The sequence below is a fragment of the Pyrgilauda ruficollis genome, unplaced genomic scaffold, assembly GCF_017590135.1.
Source record: "Pyrgilauda ruficollis isolate IOZ18807 unplaced genomic scaffold, ASM1759013v1 scaffold23, whole genome shotgun sequence".
In the NCBI taxonomy this organism is placed as follows: Eukaryota; Metazoa; Chordata; class Aves; order Passeriformes; family Passeridae; genus Pyrgilauda; species Pyrgilauda ruficollis.
Window position 1 is genome coordinate 12642944 of NW_024522539.1, and position 17638 is coordinate 12660581.

General features: G+C 41.6%; 3 protein-coding genes across 10 annotated transcripts in view; 1 reads left to right on the forward strand and 2 right to left on the reverse strand.

The window, feature by feature from the left end:
- Window positions 1–1299: 1299 nt before the first annotated feature.
- On the reverse strand, window positions 1300–12494 carry LOC121354577 (translation initiation factor IF-2-like). Of its 2 annotated transcripts, none has more exons than XM_041469306.1 (2): window positions 11241–12494; window positions 1300–1319 (listed from the first exon to the last, which is right to left on the reverse strand). In XM_041469306.1, the coding sequence occupies exon 1, from the start codon at window positions 12133–12135 to the stop codon at window positions 11245–11247; it is 891 nt and encodes a 296-aa protein (XP_041325240.1). In that variant the 5' UTR covers window positions 12136–12494; the 3' UTR covers window positions 1300–1319; window positions 11241–11244. The 2 variants fall into 2 exon arrangements, with proteins under 2 accessions (XP_041325240.1, XP_041325239.1); XM_041469305.1 differs by lacking the exon at window positions 1300–1319 and adding an exon at window positions 4300–10861 and having other exon boundaries at window positions 11241–12493.
- A 4129-nt stretch (window positions 12495–16623) lies between these two features.
- LOC121354383 (serine/threonine-protein kinase CLA4-like) lies at window positions 16624–17632 on the reverse strand. Its single transcript, XM_041468967.1, has 2 exons — window positions 17500–17632; window positions 16624–17057 (listed from the first exon to the last, which is right to left on the reverse strand). The coding sequence occupies exons 1-2, from the start codon at window positions 17624–17626 to the stop codon at window positions 16624–16626; spliced, it is 561 nt and encodes a 186-aa protein (XP_041324901.1). The 5' UTR covers window positions 17627–17632.
- TCF12 (transcription factor 12) overlaps window positions 17054–17638 on the forward strand; it is a 160653-nt gene continuing 160068 nt past the window's right edge. For all 7 annotated transcript variants that reach the window (XR_005955274.1, XM_041468951.1, XM_041468954.1 and 4 more), the window contains exon 1: window positions 17054–17204. The gene's annotated coding sequence lies outside the window, so the exon portion shown is untranslated. The remainder of the gene's footprint in view (window positions 17205–17638) is intronic.

The window sequence follows — 17638 nt, forward strand, 5'->3', positions numbered from 1 at the left end:
CTCTTTAGAAGGAACAGTAGGTAGAGCTGTGTAATATCTGGTATACATATAGATAGATAGATAGATATGTGAATATATATATATAGATATGTAAATATAAAGAAATCCCATTTATAAAAATCCTGGTTTTTTTAAACAAAACTTTAAATACTAGCAAATTACATCAGTGAAGATACCTTTAAGATACCTGATGATAATTTGTTATTCCACCCAGACCATCTCTGAGTCTGATTCATTGGCATGAATAATATAAAATTAATTGTTCACAGTCCCAAGCTATCAAAAAAAAAGTTTCTAATTCTTAGATACTAAATTATCAAAACCTTCTGATCATTCTAGTTAGCAGGAAACCTCTTGTGCCTCTGTAACTATGTTTATAAGAATTGGACATGGGCAATTGTATACTAATTTCCAGCGTTGTATTTGCACACACTAAAGCAAGTTTCTGAATCAAATCTCTTATTTAGGTTCTCCAAATATTTTAAGGAAATGTCCAGTATTGAATCACAGACAACAAGATTTGAAATGCCATCTTAAACCTCAAGCACGTACAGTCCTACTTTTTCATCAGTTCTTATCTTTGCCATAAATCACACCCTCCTCTGCTGTAAATATTCATTACACAGCTGCAGCTCCTCCTTTAAGCTTGCTAGCACAGCTGGAGCTGGAGCGTGCAGACCAGATGGCCAGTCACACCCCTACTTCCTATTGTCTGCAAAACACAAGAACTGTTGCCAATAATCTCTGCTTCTGGGCCCATATCTTGTGTGTTTTAACTAATCATTCTTCCCTCAGTTAAAAACTGGCCTGTATCACACATTCAACACCATCATACTTCCTTAAAGGCTTCTTCTCCTATTTTATTAGCATTCTCAACTAATTTTTTCCTTTTTTTTTTTTTTTTTCCATTAGAAAAGTTTACTTCTAAAACAGAGGCTTTTTCACCTGGTTTAACCATATTGTGCAATGGAATTCTATTGTGCATTAACTCCAATATTTGTCTACTTCAGCAAAAGAGCAAAAAAAAAAACAGCTTTTTTTTTTTTGCTCCCACATTTTTAGCTCTTTTGAAAGAGCAAAAAAGAAAACAGCTTTTTTTTTTTTTTTTTGCTCCACACTTGACAGATCATTTCCACAATAATATATATACATAATGAAATATCTATATATGTTGAAAGCAAATTCATGAGGAGTTAGAGAAAGCACCAGACTTACAGTAGGAAACAGGTTTGGCAGTTCCCCTACAGCAGTCTGTGGAAGTGTGGCAATCAGCTTGAGTCAACTGTCAAGACTCCTCAAGGTGAACAATGCAACAGCAGCTTGTAAAAGAAATGGATGAAAAAAGCTTGCTATACTGGAAATAACAAATGGGATCATTTTTCTGGTGGTATAGGTAAGCTAGGTCTTGGTATATTAACACCTCAGTAATGTTATACTGAAAGGGCTGGCTAAATATATACACAGTTTTTATTAAGGCTTTAACATTCAAAATAGACAATACTTACCATTAGTTCCAGTGATATAAAAACAATATTTAAAATTACTAATTATTTGTTTGTTTGTGTGGATGTTTGGGATTTTGTGCAGGTTTACTTGTTTAGGGTTTTTTTTAATTACTGTCATCTGAAAGGAGTTTGAAAAGCATAAATAAAATTTTTTTAAACCCCAAAAAAAACAACAAAAACCCTCAAAAAACCCAATCTGCTCACCTTGGGAAGCATAACATCAAAATCTCTAGTTTTATTAATCAGCCTTTTTAAGTGAGCCATTTTGATGGCAAATTTTTTGTTAAACAAATACACTTCTCCAAGCCAGTACAGCTTTCTCAACAAATATGAGGTCTCTCTACAAATATGTTTAACTCCATGTGTGCAAGTTTTATTGCTAATAATCTAGTCACAGTTCATGAGTCCAGCCTTTCTGCTGTACCTGTTGTTCCATTTTCACAAGTATAAACCCAGTCCCCCAGTCATTTTAAAGTATCAATCATTTTCAAGTGCAACTGTTGCTAATCCCTGTGCTCAGCAGTTCTTTCTTTTTGAACTGTTCCATTTGAAGGGAAGCCAAACATTTCTCTATGGGTAGCTTTTGAAATGGGGAGAAATATTCCAACACATTTGAATGGCACTTAATGTCTAACAGTTAGGGGAAGAAAACAGAGCCTGAAGAAGCTGAATTTTAAACTGTTTATTTGGAACATAGAAAGACAAAGAATGTTTGTCAACCAAAATACTCATGATCTTTCTCATTCTTTGAAATTACCCTTTCATAAACCAGTAATGCCTACAAGCTTGGTGCAGCAAACAGCAGATAGTGTTTGTCCTCAGAATATTTGAAAGAGTGAACCCACTTCTAATTCCGAAGAGAATCTACTCAGCAGCATCTCTCTGCTGTGAAATTCCTGCAGCTTTCTAGATTTGCTTGAGTTAGCAACACCTGCCAGTTAAAGATGAGAGAGGAGTATGTGCCAGTGGGGAGATGCTGGCAGACAATCCTGCCAGTGCAAGGCAGCTCCCTCTGTCACCTCTGCTGCTCACTGCGGAGCCGAGAGCGAGAGATGCAGTCTCTCATTTCGGGCAAATCCAGGATGGTAACAGGTAGTTAGTCCAATTCTTTTAAGACTCCTCCCCAAACACAACCAAGTCAGGATAAACATGAAACACTAATGTGATTGGTCTGATTTTTGGTCTCTCGTTTGCACTGTTAGGTTTTAACAGCTCTTACAGCTTCATTCTCTCAGAGGTCATGAGCCCTTGCCTTGTTCAATCAATTACAGTATTCCAATTTCAAAGTAAAAGGCATAAATCATGATGACTGCATTAAGGAAGGTAGTCTACAGAATCACAGAACAGTTGAGGTTACACCTAAATAGTGTCATGAGTTACACTTAAATTCTATAGTCAAATATCCCTGCTCAAGGGGCATCAGCTAGAACAGGTTGTTCATGGCCATGTCTCCAAGACTGGAGACTCCACAACCACTCTCACCAACCTATTCCAGCATTCAGTCACCCTCAAGGTGTTTTCTTATTTTTAGGTGGAATTTAACATGTTTCAGTTTATGCTTATTGCCTCTTGTCCTGTCATGAGCACCACTGAGAAGAGTCTGGTCATGCTCTGCTTGGAAAAAAAGGAAAAATATATTCCTAATACTTTTAAAGTGTAATTGTTTAGTAGCACCTGGAAATCCAATCTACCTCCAAAAGGATATAAACATAGGTATGAAATGATATGGTAAGACTTCAGTCATGATTACAGGAAACATCTTCATGCTCACCATCCTGAGCAGTTTAGTAGTGTCTATCAACAACTCGTGAAGAGCAGCGTGGAAGACAGTGTGAGCCCTGAGAGGAACCTTCTCATAGCCAGGATAGAGGCATTCCTTAGTGCAGGAAGTGCAAGAAATCTTGTTCAATAGGTACGTAATTCTTTGCTGTAGCAAGTTACTGCTCAATGGGGAGGCAAGAGGAACTAGTACAAATCATCTACTAGTTGTACTTATGTTTAGGCTATAATAGATGTCAGCAGCCTGGGAAATGCTCTAGTCCTTTCTACTTACCAGTAGGCCTGGGGTCACCCTCACCACTGCTCCCAAGGGTGCTGTGGTTGCTTCCCCTATTAAGACTGGCAGCTGTAGTTGGTGAGCTGTTGCATCCTGTTTCTCTCATTCTGTCCTCGCTGTTAGCCCTGCATCTGCTCTTTCCTTACTGACTGAGGAGCACAAAATTCAGAAACACAGGAAATCTGTCCCTTTGAACTAGTTCCCTGTACTCAGTGAAATGTGATTTTTAAGCCATAGCTTTATTTTACCATTATAAAATATAAAGAGAAGGTATGTGTAGAGAAGACAGGAGAATATTTACATGCTATTTCCATTCCCCAGCTTCATTGTTACTCCAGAACAGCCTTTGGATATATTTCACTGTTCTATAAGATACCCAGGATCATTCTGTTCTGTAAGATACCCAGGATCATTCTCCTCCTTTTGTAACATTTGGTGAGTCATTTATGAACTTTCTGATACATGGTGCCCCAAATGCTCATAAGCTTTTGAAGACCCTTCATAAGTGATAAATTGTCTTACAGCTGCCTCCAGAATGTGACAGAATCAATTTCCTTGATTTCTTCTGCTTTTGTGTCTGTGGGTGTCTTTAGGAAGCTCATTAAACTAGGGCTGTATCTAAATCTGTAGTAAAGAGACTGTACTCAAATATAAATACTTGAGATATCTGTTGAAAACAAGTATTGGTTTATTGAATAATATTTTTAACAATTATTTTACAATATGCCTTTTCAAATACCTTGTGTTGGAGTTAACATATGTATATGTAGATAAATATGTATTTAAATAATTGACAAGTGCAGCTACATTCTCATGTATAAGTGGTCTGCCACGAAAATTTTTGTTTGCTGATGAAGACTAAACAATTCTAAGAACTAAAAGTTTATTGTAATCACAACACACTATGAAAGAAGAAGGAAAAATATGTAGAAATATGAGAAGATGACAGTAGTTATCTCTATATACACAAAATATGGATTATTTTCACATCCTCTCATGCACACATGTAAAACCTTCTATAGTGTCTAAAGTTTTAAACATATTCAAGTTGTGAATTCTGACAGCCTTCCTGCACACAGTGATAGCTGTTGAGTCCAGTAGCAGCTGAAAGCAGAGGGAATCCTGTTTACATTAAAATGGTCACCTGTTAGAAATACTAACTGTGCTGATAGTGAATGTGCTCCAGTGCAAACTTGGTACCTGCAGTGAGAGCCAAGAGGGCAGTCAGTGCAGCTCTAGAGGCCATTCATTAAATGCTCTCTGGTGCTGAGACAGCTTGGCCTTGTGCTCCTTGAAGCTTTTCACTGCACAGAGGAATATTCTGTTGTGATTATCATAGGAACTTACATGGTTAGTAGTCGTGTGTCAAGTGTAGTGTGCCTTTCTGTACAGATTACTAGAAAGATGCAAAAGCCACTGGAAATAACGTTTCAGAGATAATCATAGACTTGCTCAGTGTGGGTTGAAATGACTAATTCTTCTGGAACTGGTGCCTCTAGAAGCAATTGACAGACAGGTAACCTTAAATAAAGTGGGCAACAGTGGGAGCCAGTTTGTCAGTTCTTGAAGAGCTAACTAAGAGATATCATTAAGAAAATTAAATCCTACAGTACAGGAAATATGTCTCTGAATGCTTAGCTTCAAAATTGGAAAATATTTTTGCTCAGTGCCTCATCTGTTTCATGTCAAACTTCACTGACTTTGTAAAATGTATTCAGCCTTGTGAATTGTTCTGAGATGAAATTTGTATACAATATTTATTTTGTAATACTGATAAAAGTTCAGTGAGTGGGATCTTCTGTTCTGCAGAATTAAACTATGACTTTACAGTGATTCTTAATGTAGTTTCTCTAAAGAAACAACTCCTTTTAATCTTCACAGAATACATACATCATGCCCATAGGAATAATTCATAAAAATAAATCACATTGACACATTACATGATATTTTGTAAGACCCTGCAGGGTGGCAGTGGCAGCAGCCACTTTTATTTAGCATGTGTCTATTCCCCCAAAAGCTTTTTGTCCTACTTTTAATTTGGCTTTACATCATGCTAAACATTCTCTCCAATGTAGAAAAAACCTCAAAACAAATTATCTGATATTTCATTGCTAACCTTCCTAAAGGCTGACTGTAGGTCAGAGACATCAGTCCATCCTCTCTGATGAAGTTTTGCCTATAGAAGTTTTTCATGTGCAGTTTCTCTGCTGGTCTGAGGTTTTAACAGAAACCAATTAATAAGAAGAATCATGGGATCACACGATCATAGGGTAATTCACATTGGAAGGGACCTCAGAAGGTCAGTGAATCAAATGGTATGTGGGGATGACCAGCTATCCAGATGAGCAGAGCTGAGTCAGACCGAAAAGGTGGCGCTGAGCCGCTCTCAAGCCCAGGATCGTGAGAGCCATGAGATAAATGTAACAGTTCTGTTGTTACCTTGTTCCATGGCAGTTGTAGTTCCTTATGTAGCAAAGTATCACTGCTTATCATTCGATGGTAGTTTGAAAAGCAATGCCACTGGAAACATTTTTGTCTCAAGAAATCTCTTCAAGCTTCTTAAAACTGTTTCCTTATTGATCAAAATAAGGTCTCTCCCATGGGGAAAAAAATTGGGGTAACTCTTTTTGGCAAAAAAAAAAGCTGTTTAGGTGTTATGTATTCTGTAGTGGAGAGGTGGAAAATATGCTCTGAAAATGTGAAATGCAAATAAGCAATAACTCATAGCAAAGAGCTAAGTTTTATTTTATTTTTAAGCTACAATTGCCCAAATAGCTGTAAAATGTACTATGAAAAAAAATTCCTGCTTGTTTGGAATTGCTTCAGGAAAGGTCTTGTCTCACAGACTAAGGAGTAAAACATTTTTGGTTTTAGTTATATATACCTCATGCTATTTTATCATTTCAGTTATTTATAATTTCAGTTTAACCACCATAAATGCAATATAAACTTACTTAGCTGCAGCATGAAACAAAAAATACCTAACAAACACCACCTCTTCCCAGCAAGCAGGTCTCGCTCAAATGATACTCTAACAGTTTATCTTTTGTTATTTGATTTAAGGACAGTTTAAAGGCTATATTGATATAGAGTTGCAACCTGTTTTACAGTGTTTTTATAATATCAGGTAGAAGGTGGAAACATGGAAACTGTTTCCTATTGAAATAAATACATATTTTAAAATGTGATGAGTGAAATTGGGTGAGTGAAATTTCGCATAGAAAAAGAAAGTTAAAATCATGATCTCTGAATTAAAAGAATTTAGAAAATCATTGCTTTCACAGGTAACAGAAACTTAAGTATTCTTTAGCTATTGTATGGATAATAGGAAATGCAGATCATATGTATAAATTTTAATAGCACATCTAAAGGCAGTAATTTTTAAATGTATTTCTCATAAAGTTTGAAAATATATTTAAATGAAGTGTAGGACAGAATCTCTTTAAATATTTGTGTATCAAATATCAATAATGAGGGAGTTTTAGATTAACATTATTAGCTTTTCTAAATGAAGGTAGTATATCCCTAGTGGTAAAATGTATAAATTATCTAATATTTTGCTTGATGTACATCCACCCTATAATCCAAAATTAAAATACAGTCTTACAGGTATGTAGAATGTTACCCAGTTCTAGTTTTAAATGTCAAATTACATAAAATCTTTTTTATTATGTGTTTCATTTGAAGATCTTATAGCTTGGTTCTTCTTGGCAAGCCTTTAAGGGAGGTTATTATCTACTCTTATGTTACATGTGAGGCAACTGAGATAAAGAAAATTAAACTGACCTATATGAAGTTACTTGATTATTGACTAAGTTGAAAGCCCAGAAAGAAAATCATAGCTTCCCTGAAGAGAAACTTAAAACTCTGATATGGTTCAGGAGGGCAAGATTCTGCTGCAAGTCTTCTATTTGTGCTGCTAAAATGTTCCCCTTAACATTAAAAATAAGATCAATGATCATAATATTTAAAATTGTGAAGTGGCAGGCAATATTCAAAATTATTTATACAACAGTAGCCTTTCAGAAACCTTAAACTGAGTCTGACACTGAAAAAAAAATTGCAAACTGTACAATAATTCTTGCCTCCCAGAGATAAAAGTATGTTCTGAACTTGAGCTTGGGCTCAGCAACCCCTCAATTTTCAGTTCTGAGCAGTACCTTGATAGCAATGCAGCTGCTTAGGTCTCTAATAACCATCACTTCAATCACCATCAGCAATGAATGTAAACTTTGGAATTGCCTTGAGCTATATGATCAATTTAAATTTTTTGTGCAGTTTGAAAAAGAAGGGATTAATACAGAACAATGTTAGAAGAAAAATCTCTTGACTTTGAAATAACCATTTTTCTTAGAGAACATAATGAAAAATTTCCACATGTAATATGAATTATTTTGACAGGCTGTGACATTTCTGCTGGAAATAGTTCTGAAGGGACAGTGGATGGGCTCCTTTGAAGCCAATTGCTTCATATCCATTGACTTCAATCAGAACAGAATTATGGCAAGTACCTTTTATAACTGCTTTATTCTGGTTTTTGTTTACAGAAGATAAATTTCTGCAGTTGCACTACCAGTTTATCTGTTTGTCTTTCCAATAACTTTTAAAAAGTATTTTCCAATTTTTAATTCAATTTAACAGAGGGTACTTGTGTCCAAGATAGTAAATCTCTACAAGTTTCACGAACATAAGAATTTGGGTAGAAGACCCCGAGCCCTACTAAAGCAAATGCAGAGGGACACTGACCTTTAACCATTTGGCTTGGTCTGCCCAACAACCAAGAGGCACAAGTTTGCCTATAGTAGCAAACTAACCATGATATCCTGGGCTATTCACAGTATGTTCCATACTGTAAAACCTTGACTTTACAACTAAAGATAAGGTGATATAGGGAATGTAAAACAACTGACTAAAATCTCATATTTTAACTTGGCACTTGCTTTCAATGGCAATATATTGATGCTGTATTTGATGGAGAACAATCACAAGTCTCACCATCAAGACTTGGATCTCCTTTAAGGATTTTCAAAGAGTCTTCCTCATGGTGCATATTTACCCTGTTGACAGTATTAGAATTTCACTACTTGATGACCCTTTTGTCATGATTTCTACAAATATGGCTACTGAGTAGTTAAAATAATTCAACATGAACAAAAGAAATTAATGAAGGATGAGTTCTCAATAGCCACTAAAACCAATAATCAAATGCAACTTCTTGCTTGAGAAATTATTAATTTTCTTATTGGCAAGAAGGGGAATATGTCAGGTACAGGATTACTCTGCTCGTGCCTTATTCTTACATACTTCCCTGAGTATTCTGTACTGGGTAATGATTGATCTTTCTCATTAGTCTGGAAATGATGCAATACCAAGAACAGGCACTGGGCCAAACCCATTTCTGTTCTCCAGAATCCCACTGAATAGTCACTGCACTGAGAACATATGAGAGACTAAGCTGAAAAGAGAAACTGTATACTGAGCTGTTATTTTGGAAATAGGCTACTGGGATAGGTGGACCTTTGGTCTGAGCAGCATGGTTTTCTTATGTTCCCTATTCTTAAAAGCTGTTGAATCTTGATTTAAGGTTGTATTTCATTCAGAAGCCTCTTTGCTATAAGCCAGCTCCCCAGGACCTGCAGCTGTGGTAGAATTATGGCTCTGGAGGTCATAGCTACTACTGTATAAGCACAGAGGAACAGAAAACATAAATATGCTGTTTAGAAAGTAAACTGCTCTTTGAAAAAGAAAGTAAAAAAATCTATTTCTAACAGAAATATTTATGTTAATTACAAGGAAATTATAAATATGTATGACAAGGAGACTGCCTACAATTTCATTCCCAAATGAAAATTAATCTGATGTGTTCTGCAGATATTATTGGAAACAATAATATTGATTATATATGAGGAGGGAAATACTTCAGTATTAACCATTCTCTTCATACCAGGGTCCACCTATGATGTGGCTGCAACAATGTTCAAAATAGAACTTCAACTCTGAGCTTTGTTTTTCTTCCTAAAGCCTTAAAAACTCCATATTATCACTCTACTGACTTAGGAAAGGAAGCTTCTTTCAGTGTAGTTTGAAGTGTATATATGTGCTTGGTGTAAAGAGTTCCTACTATTCTTCAAAGTTCTGATTTTCCTCTGTAAATGTGGTCCTCTCTGTTATCCATTAGTTCCCTAAAGTGCATCATCTGATGGTCCATTAGGTGTGTGAAGGACAGAAACTCTTCCCAGTGCCAAGCAGGGAATTAGTTTTGGGTAGGAATCTCATGCATGAGGGACCCATCTGGGACTGGCTGATGATCGGCTGTAGTCAGACTTTAGTTAAATTCTTCCAAGCAATTTGAGAATGTAAAACATTATCTATGGGTTATATGGCTTTTGATTACATTAAAGCAATTATTTCCTGGCTCCTGTGAAACTTTGGAGATGAGGAAATGTTCAAAAAGTTCTGTGTAAAACAGATGGATGATTCCACTTCCTGTGGCAGACAGAATACCAGAATTTTTTTCTGCCGGAAGGGAACTGCCTGGGTTTGCATCCCTGGGTTCTTTGGCTAACAAGGATTGACCTTAACTACTCATTTCTTCAGTAAATGTGCTAAGTCTCCTGTTTTCCTCTCCTTTAATCCTTGTTTCCATGACATGCATGAATGTGGTCTAATTTTCCGTGGTTGAAATTAGCAAGTGAATTTGTGATTTATTAAAAAAACTCATCCATCCCCATGAACACAGTGTGCAAGTGATTTCTCTAGGAAACAAGGCTAAAGGTGGTGATACTCATGTTTTATCCTTTCTGCAAATTAGCTGTATTCTGACTACCTAGCCAACATCGTTCATTGTGAGAACTTACTAGTGGAAGATGCTTTGCCCAATGGCTTTCCCCAGTAATGATCGTACTAGAGGTATTTCAAAACTGTTCACATTGAACTGTGTGATGTGATGATCATAAAGAATGTGTAGTGAAAGGCATATAGTTCACATAGTAAACGTAAAACATTGTATTATTTCCTCACTGAAAATAAGTCCCCTTTTTAATCTCAGTTACAGGACTCTTTGTTGTAATCTGTGTTTTCTGAGTTCATAAATGGCTTCTCTTAAAATGAAGTGGTTCGAAGTGCTGCAGCTGCCCAGTCCCTGGACTGTTTTTGCCAGCAGTCTGTCCCTCTGGTAGCGGGGCCGTGCTGCATGGCACAGCCCGCACCGGCCGCTCGGTAGGACTGGCTGGCTGCGACACCCGCTGCTGGCCGCGGTGTCACCTCCTAGGAGCGGTAGGCAGGGCCATGCTGAGAGCTCCTGAACAGAAAGGTTAAGATACGCTGAAAAAACCCAGCTTTCTCCAGGGATATCAATCTGCTTTCAATGTAATGAATGCTTTAATTAAACATCTAAACACGTTTCTATTAAGCTTTAGATCATACTGATTTTTAAAGCCACCTTTAAAGACAATGTAATTTAGATTAATTTTATTAACGTTGTGTAAATCTCTCGTGACTACTTACTTCTCTGTAAGTAGCAAAGTACTGTAAAAGCAGGAAAACATTATGTTGCTTTTAGCATAAACTTGTTGATTGTTAGAGGTAATTTAAGAAATATTGGCTTAAACAAAACGAGTACCCAAGCCAGCTCCTGTGTGAATTTAATTTAACGTCGTTTATTTGTTTAAACTGCTTACTTCTTCACTGGTGGTGTTCAGGTTCGTTTCTTGAGCTAGGGGAAGATGAGGAGTGTTCCAGGCGCTCACGGCCACGAGCTGCGCCGCGCTCGTACGGAGCCCTCGTGCTGGTGCGTAACTCCCGCAGGAAGCGCGGAGTGCAGGGCTTGGAGCGGCAGCAGGGACTGCGGGTAATCAGACTTTCCCCCTGGCCGAGCCGCTTGGAGTTCTGCTGCCCCGCCAGTCTCTCAGTGGCAGCCAAGCCGGCAGGCGCAGGGCGGCGGGGACGGGACGGGACAGAACAGGGCAGAACGCAGCGCTGCTCCGAACGCGGCTCTCGCAAAGGCCCGCGGCCGGCGCAGTGTGCCACAGTCCCAGCCAGCCTACCCCCGGCATGGGCGGGACGGGATGGGGCTGGGCTCCCCGGCATTTCGTAACCGGCCCGGGGAGGGCTCAGCCGGCCCGGCCCGCCCCGGGACCTGCGGCGAGGAGCGGCCCCCCCGACCCTCCCCCGCGCCCGCCGCTCCCTTCCCCCGGCCGGCGGAAGGACAAATAGTCCTCGCCGCATTGTTCGGCCCCGCACAACTTCGGGCCGCTCTCGGCCGGCGGGTGAAGGGGCGGCCCCGCGGCCGGGCGGCGGGGCAGCGGCCGGGCGGGCACGGTCACGGTCACTCCGGTCCCCCGCGGCAGCCCCGGGGCAGCGGGACTCGGGCGGCGCTGGGAGCGGGCTGCGCTCGGCGCGCCCGGGGCTCTGCCGCGGGGTTCTCGCAGCCCGAGGGGCCGCTGGCGGGGCAGCTCCCGTCGGCCCCGGTGCCGCCGCCCGCCCCCGGGCTCTGTGGTCGCGGTCACGGCTGGCGAGTGGCCCCGCTGTGTCCGGACCGGTTCTACTGCGGGGAGGGGGACCAGGAGGAACCATCTCTGATGGGGCCTTCCCGCCGCGATTTCTCCTTTCAGCCGCCTTTTTTTTTTAACCTCCTTCCCCCAGACAACTTTTGTAGAAATTTCTCTTGAGAGGAGGTCCCTTACGGAGAGCTAAAGCTTTTACTCACCCCCTCCTCAACCACAAGCACTTTGTCAGCAGCAGAAAACAAGTGAAGTGTAGCTGTCAGTGCCCCACAGAAATAGGTTTTGACTTAACAATGGTCACTGTGCATATTTTCTCTCCGGTCACCTCCTAAGTAGTACTCTTTGGCGACAGGCTTCACTATTGTAACCTCCTGCAAATGTTCTAAATCTTTCTGATTGTAGAATATGTTACATAATATATATGTTATATAATTTTAATTACTGCGAGGTAAATATAGCAGGCAGCAAATTCGGTTATCTGTAAGATGGGCTGTACTGATAACAGCAAGCACTGCGTAATCGTGAGGCTTGGGCATAGGGACACAGCCCTGTGCTCTTTCGTAGGACACTTTTCCAGTCTGTTTTGTAAGATGTAAGAAGAACAGAATGCCTCTCCAAGAACTCCATCCAAAAGTTTCATGCATTACAACAAAAATATTTTAATTTTTTATTGTTTCAAGTCAGCTTCAAGGTGAAGGAACACATCAGTGAGAAAATGGAATTGCTTTGTCCATCCTAGTGCAGGAAATAATATTGTCATCTCCTTATTGCTGACTCTAAATGAGCATTGCTCTCTGTACAGGGAAGTTTACTGGGAGCAGTAGAAAGAAATCAATGGTTTAGGTAAGGGTGGGAACTAGGTGTAAGAAACCAAACAAGAACAACAACAAACTGGAGCAGGGAAAAAGGTTTGCTGACTTTTCTTCGGGGCTATGGATTTGCCGAGCAGTAGCATTTATCATTAATAAATTGTTGGCTGTGGATGCAAGCTGACCACATACATGTTGATTTAAAAGAGCCATTCCAGTGAAAACTCCATCCTCGGTCAAGTGCTCTGTTGGGGATCACCCTAGGAGTTTGTACAGTTTGGGTAGTAATGGTGAATTAATTCAGCATCTGTAAATTTGAGATTAAATAAGCCAAAAGGATACATGCAAGCTTAATGATTCTATTCACACAGGCATGATACATTAAATAGTAATACGGAATACATTTTCTCACATCCCTGAATGCACAACAGCTGTCTGCTGTATCAAATATTTTTCCTTTAAGGAGTGGGTGGAAAGCAATTCATGAAGGCTGTGAAAACTGCATATGAGTGTGATTATTTTCAGGGAGTTGTGCTCAAGTGATTTGGGTTTTATATTCCTCTTAATTTTTTTATTATGTTCTGTATGTAATTCTTCATTTTCATGGTCACGTTGAAGCATGTGGAAGAACGCTGCCATCACCATCTGGCAAGTAGCAATTCCCTGATAGCTCTGGTTGGTCGCTGACCATATTGATGTTGGTAGCTCAGCTGTCAGGGCAGTTACCATAAAGATTTACAGTTGTATTGTGTGTTCTGTCAGCGTCTGGAGTTCACCGATGACTTTGTGTGCAGAGGTTTACCTTCCTGTTACTTGCACTACTCCATGACAGACCGAAGACTTCTCTAAGGGAAGGGTATTTATGTACAACACCGATACTTTTTTTGGTAGAAAATTCATTGATGAAAATATTTTTGGGAAAGCATCTACAGGAATACAGTCCTGATTGCTGGAGTCCTAGTTTGTGAAATCATCAGTAAAATTATTAGTGCTTATGAATGCTCCTGTATTTTCTTTCTATCCATCTGAATTGTTGCTCCTTACATATTGAAGACCTTTTATTTTTAATGAAGTGAAAGAAAAGAGGGTATAACAGTAACAAAAGGGGGTAGCATTTTAGCCTGCTACATAATGTACAGGAAAGTTACAGTCATGTCACAGAACAGTTGAAAGTTTTTGATTTTTGTGTGATTTATATACTAACTGCATTTGCACATGTGCGAGGAAAGAACCTTATCTAGGAGTGCAGCAGAAATGAGACTGAAAGTATTTTCTTTCTTGCAAATGGGAAACCATTGTACCTGCTTGAACCAGGTTTCAGATGCTAGTTTCTTCAGATCTTTAAAAATGTTTACAATATATACTGTCTTGGGTTTAGGTTTTATTCTTTTTAATGTTGACAACATTTGTTTTTGTTTTATTTTCTGTGTGTGGCTATGACAGGATAAGGATATGAAATGCATTTTTAAAAAACTCTTTGCAGTGAACAGGAATAATTTATAGGGAGTGGCAGAGTTGAAAGGATTCTAAGTAACACCTTGAGCATGGCGTTGCAGATCCTGAGAATAGGTGAAAGTATTGCATAGACAGAATATCATGCCTTAATGTTTTGCGTGTACATGTTAGTTCTGGGCAGCGTTACATGATAAGGGGGTAAAGAGTGAATACATTAAAGATTCCAAATCTCACAAATGTGGAAGAATATGTTCAGTATCCAGGAAACATTAGATTAATTATCTTTTGAATTTTACTGTAACAGAGAATGTGATAGTTACTGATCTTCCACAGCAGTTTTAGTTGAGCTACCTGCAGAAGTATGTATGTATGTTCTGAAATTTCTGTCTTGGACAGCTCACTACAATTTTGTGTTCCCCAGCAATCTTCTTTAGGTCAGACTCACAGTGTATTTTTGGTCAAAGCATATCTTTGCTGAGGCCTTGTGTACTTGCTAAATTGTCTGGCATAATTTCTGTAAAGTTCATTTATGTTCTGATAATTTTTCTCTAAGTGCCTTGGAATTTTTTTGAGAGGACCACCAGGGCATGGAGGTGTAGAGAAATGCAGGAGAATGGCTGCTACAATGTGACTTTTGGCAATGAACATGTTTACTCAGCATCTGCACGAAAAAGCGGCATGTCACTGTGGAGCAAATAAAACATTTTATGGTATTTTGTGTAACTTTAAACCCTGTGTCATGGATTATGTGGCTATATCATCTTCCACTCAAAGCTTCTAGCTGCAAATAAAAGCCTATAGATGTGAACCTTAAAATCTGATGTCAGAGAGCAAATACAAAGTATTTGTATTAACGAAGAATCTATAATTATCTATATCTTAACAAAAATAAGTTATAATTTTAATCCAGTTACACATCAGTACAAATAATTGTTAACATTATTACTTCCACTTTCTTTACATTTAGCCAGCTTTCTAATCAATGCTTATCAGGGTAGCAGCTCTACTGACTGGTACTGAGTACCACTACTGGTTAAAAGTAGCGCTTCCAGAGAAACAATATCTTCTCAGTAGGTATATGAGGGATCTTGTAATAAAAATATGTTAAAGAATGTTTCTCATGAAACGTATAATGATCTGTGTCAATGGGCACTTCCCTCTAAAGTGTAGTATTATTTATACTTCAAAGAGAAAAAGTACATACTTTTATCCCTCAGGGGCACAGAGAATGGAAGTCATTGTGTTGGTATTTTAATACAAATTGCTTCTTGCATTTCTAAGTGGCAAATATATGAATATTCATAGAATCACGAGGCCAAATGATCATCCAGCACAAGGCATGGAAGGGAGAAAAATGGAGGAGCATCTCCAGAATCTCCAGTCTGTCTTTGCCTGGGGGTGGTAAGTTTGTTACCACATTCCCGTTCCTCCGGAAGATGTCACAGTTAGGGCCTGGCTGGAAGAGCTGATTTGAAAGGGAAGGGTGTGTGGCTGGAGAGCCCTCGGTACAGCCTGCTGCTTTCCAGAGCTGGGGGACTGCCAAGCAGCAGCCTGGGAGGGATGCGAGCTCCTCCACACTGCGTGCCCTTCCTCCCTGCACTTACCGGCTCCCTGGTGCCTTTTAGGTTCTCCGCGATTTTAGTATCCTTTTTCATTGTCCTTGTGTTTCGTAAATACTCTTGCTCCGAAAGAACAATCTGCCAGTAGCTGCATAGATTATTGCTTTATAATTCTCACTTTCGGAGAGAATGGTAGCTGGCCCTCGGTAGTGGGGTCAGAAAAGAGCAGGCCCAGGCCCAGGTGGTGGCAAGTAGGTGCCACCTGGGGGCTCTGCAGGCTCGAGAGACGGGTGCGCGACGGAGCACGGGCATCGCACCGGCATCGCACCGGCACCGCACCGGCACCGCTCCGGCACCGCTCCGGCACCGCACCGCTCGGTGTCGGGAGAGGCGTGCGCTTGCCTCAGGCCGGTACGCTGCTGGATGGGGTGGTTTTACAGACACGAAATAAACTTCCCAGCAGGACAGGCTGGCAGTGCGGTTTTGTGAGAAGGAGCACAAAAGAGTGATTTGTCCGTAGCAGTGGCAGGACCCAAATGAGGGCGCAGGTTCTTCGCAAGCTGCTTCCCATTCCTGCACGGAAGCCGTTGAGCTGGTTCACATTTAGCATCACCTGTTTCAGAGAGCTGCAGAGTTTATTTGAATGTATGTTCTTGTAGTAACAGCCATGTTCTTGTGCTTTGACACGTTACGGTTTTAGTGGTATGTATTTAAGAGGAAGCTGCTAATGAATTCTTAAAGATTTATGTAATTTATATGCCATTTTATTTTGAGCAGTAAGACTTTGTATTGATATATTGAAAGTATTAAGACATATTGTAGGGTATGTGAATTCAGGGTGAGTGCGATAATGTCTTTTGGGGCACGTGCATTGCCGGCAGTGCTGCATGTCGAGGTTTGCTGTCGGTTTGGCTGAGTTGGGGAGCGGTGGGGAGGGGTCTGTTCCCGCGGGGTGCGTGTTTCCCTGAGCGGCCCGACGGGACCCGCTTCTCCCCATCTGCTGGGGTGTCCCGGCGCTGCGTCCGGGGCGAGGCGGCTGCCGGGGCGGCTCCCGGGGGTGTCCGTGGATCCCCGCCCGCCCCGGCCGGGAGCGGCGCGGCAAGGGTTAAGGCGGCGGCGCTCGGCGCGGAGGGATACGGAGCCGGAGCCGTGAACGTGGTGCTGAGGCTCTGTAAGCAAAAAAATGTCCGCCTGAGGGAACCCACAAGTTCCTTCCAGCGGGGGGGGAGCGCTCGGCTCGTCGCCTCCCACCCAGCCCGCGGCCCGCGCGCCGCCGCCGGCCCGGCCCTGGTCACCGGAGCGTACAGGGGCAACGGGTAAGTGCGGGCGGCCGCGAGAAGTTGGGAGAAAGCGGCGGGGGGAGGGAAGCAGCGGCCGGGCGCTCGCAGGGGCAGAGGCGGCGGCGAGGGGACGGGGCCGCGGGCGCGCGGGCGGGAGTGGGGCTGCCCGGGGCGGCGGCGGGGAGACCGCGGGGGACGCGGAGGCTCCGCTGGGGAACCCGAGGGGTGGCAGCCGGGGCCGGCCGTGCGGGTGGCGGGGCGGGCGTGCGGGATCTCCGGGCCGCGGACCGCGGGCAGGAACGAGTCCCCGCGGGCGGCGCTCGGCGCCTACCCGTGCTCATAAAGGACCGGGCGGCTCCGAAACTTGTCGAGGCGCGGGGCCGCGGCGGCTCCCCCGCGGCGCCCGCCGGCACAAGGGAAGGCGCGGGCCCCTCCCGTCCCCGCCGCCGCACGCGCATTCCAGCCCCCCC

Coding starts and splice junctions, on each gene's coding strand:
- LOC121354383 (XM_041468967.1), bottom strand. CDS start 17,626: ATGCGCGTGCGGCGGCGGGGACGGGAGGGGCCCGCGCCTTCCCTTGTG. Junction 17,058..17,499: donor CCGGTCCTTTATGAGCACGG/GTAGGCGCCGAG, acceptor TTTTGCTTACAG/AGCCTCAGCACCACGTTCAC.
- LOC121354577 (XM_041469306.1), bottom strand. CDS start 12,135: ATGGTTCCTCCTGGTCCCCCTCCCCGCAGTAGAACCGGTCCGGACACA.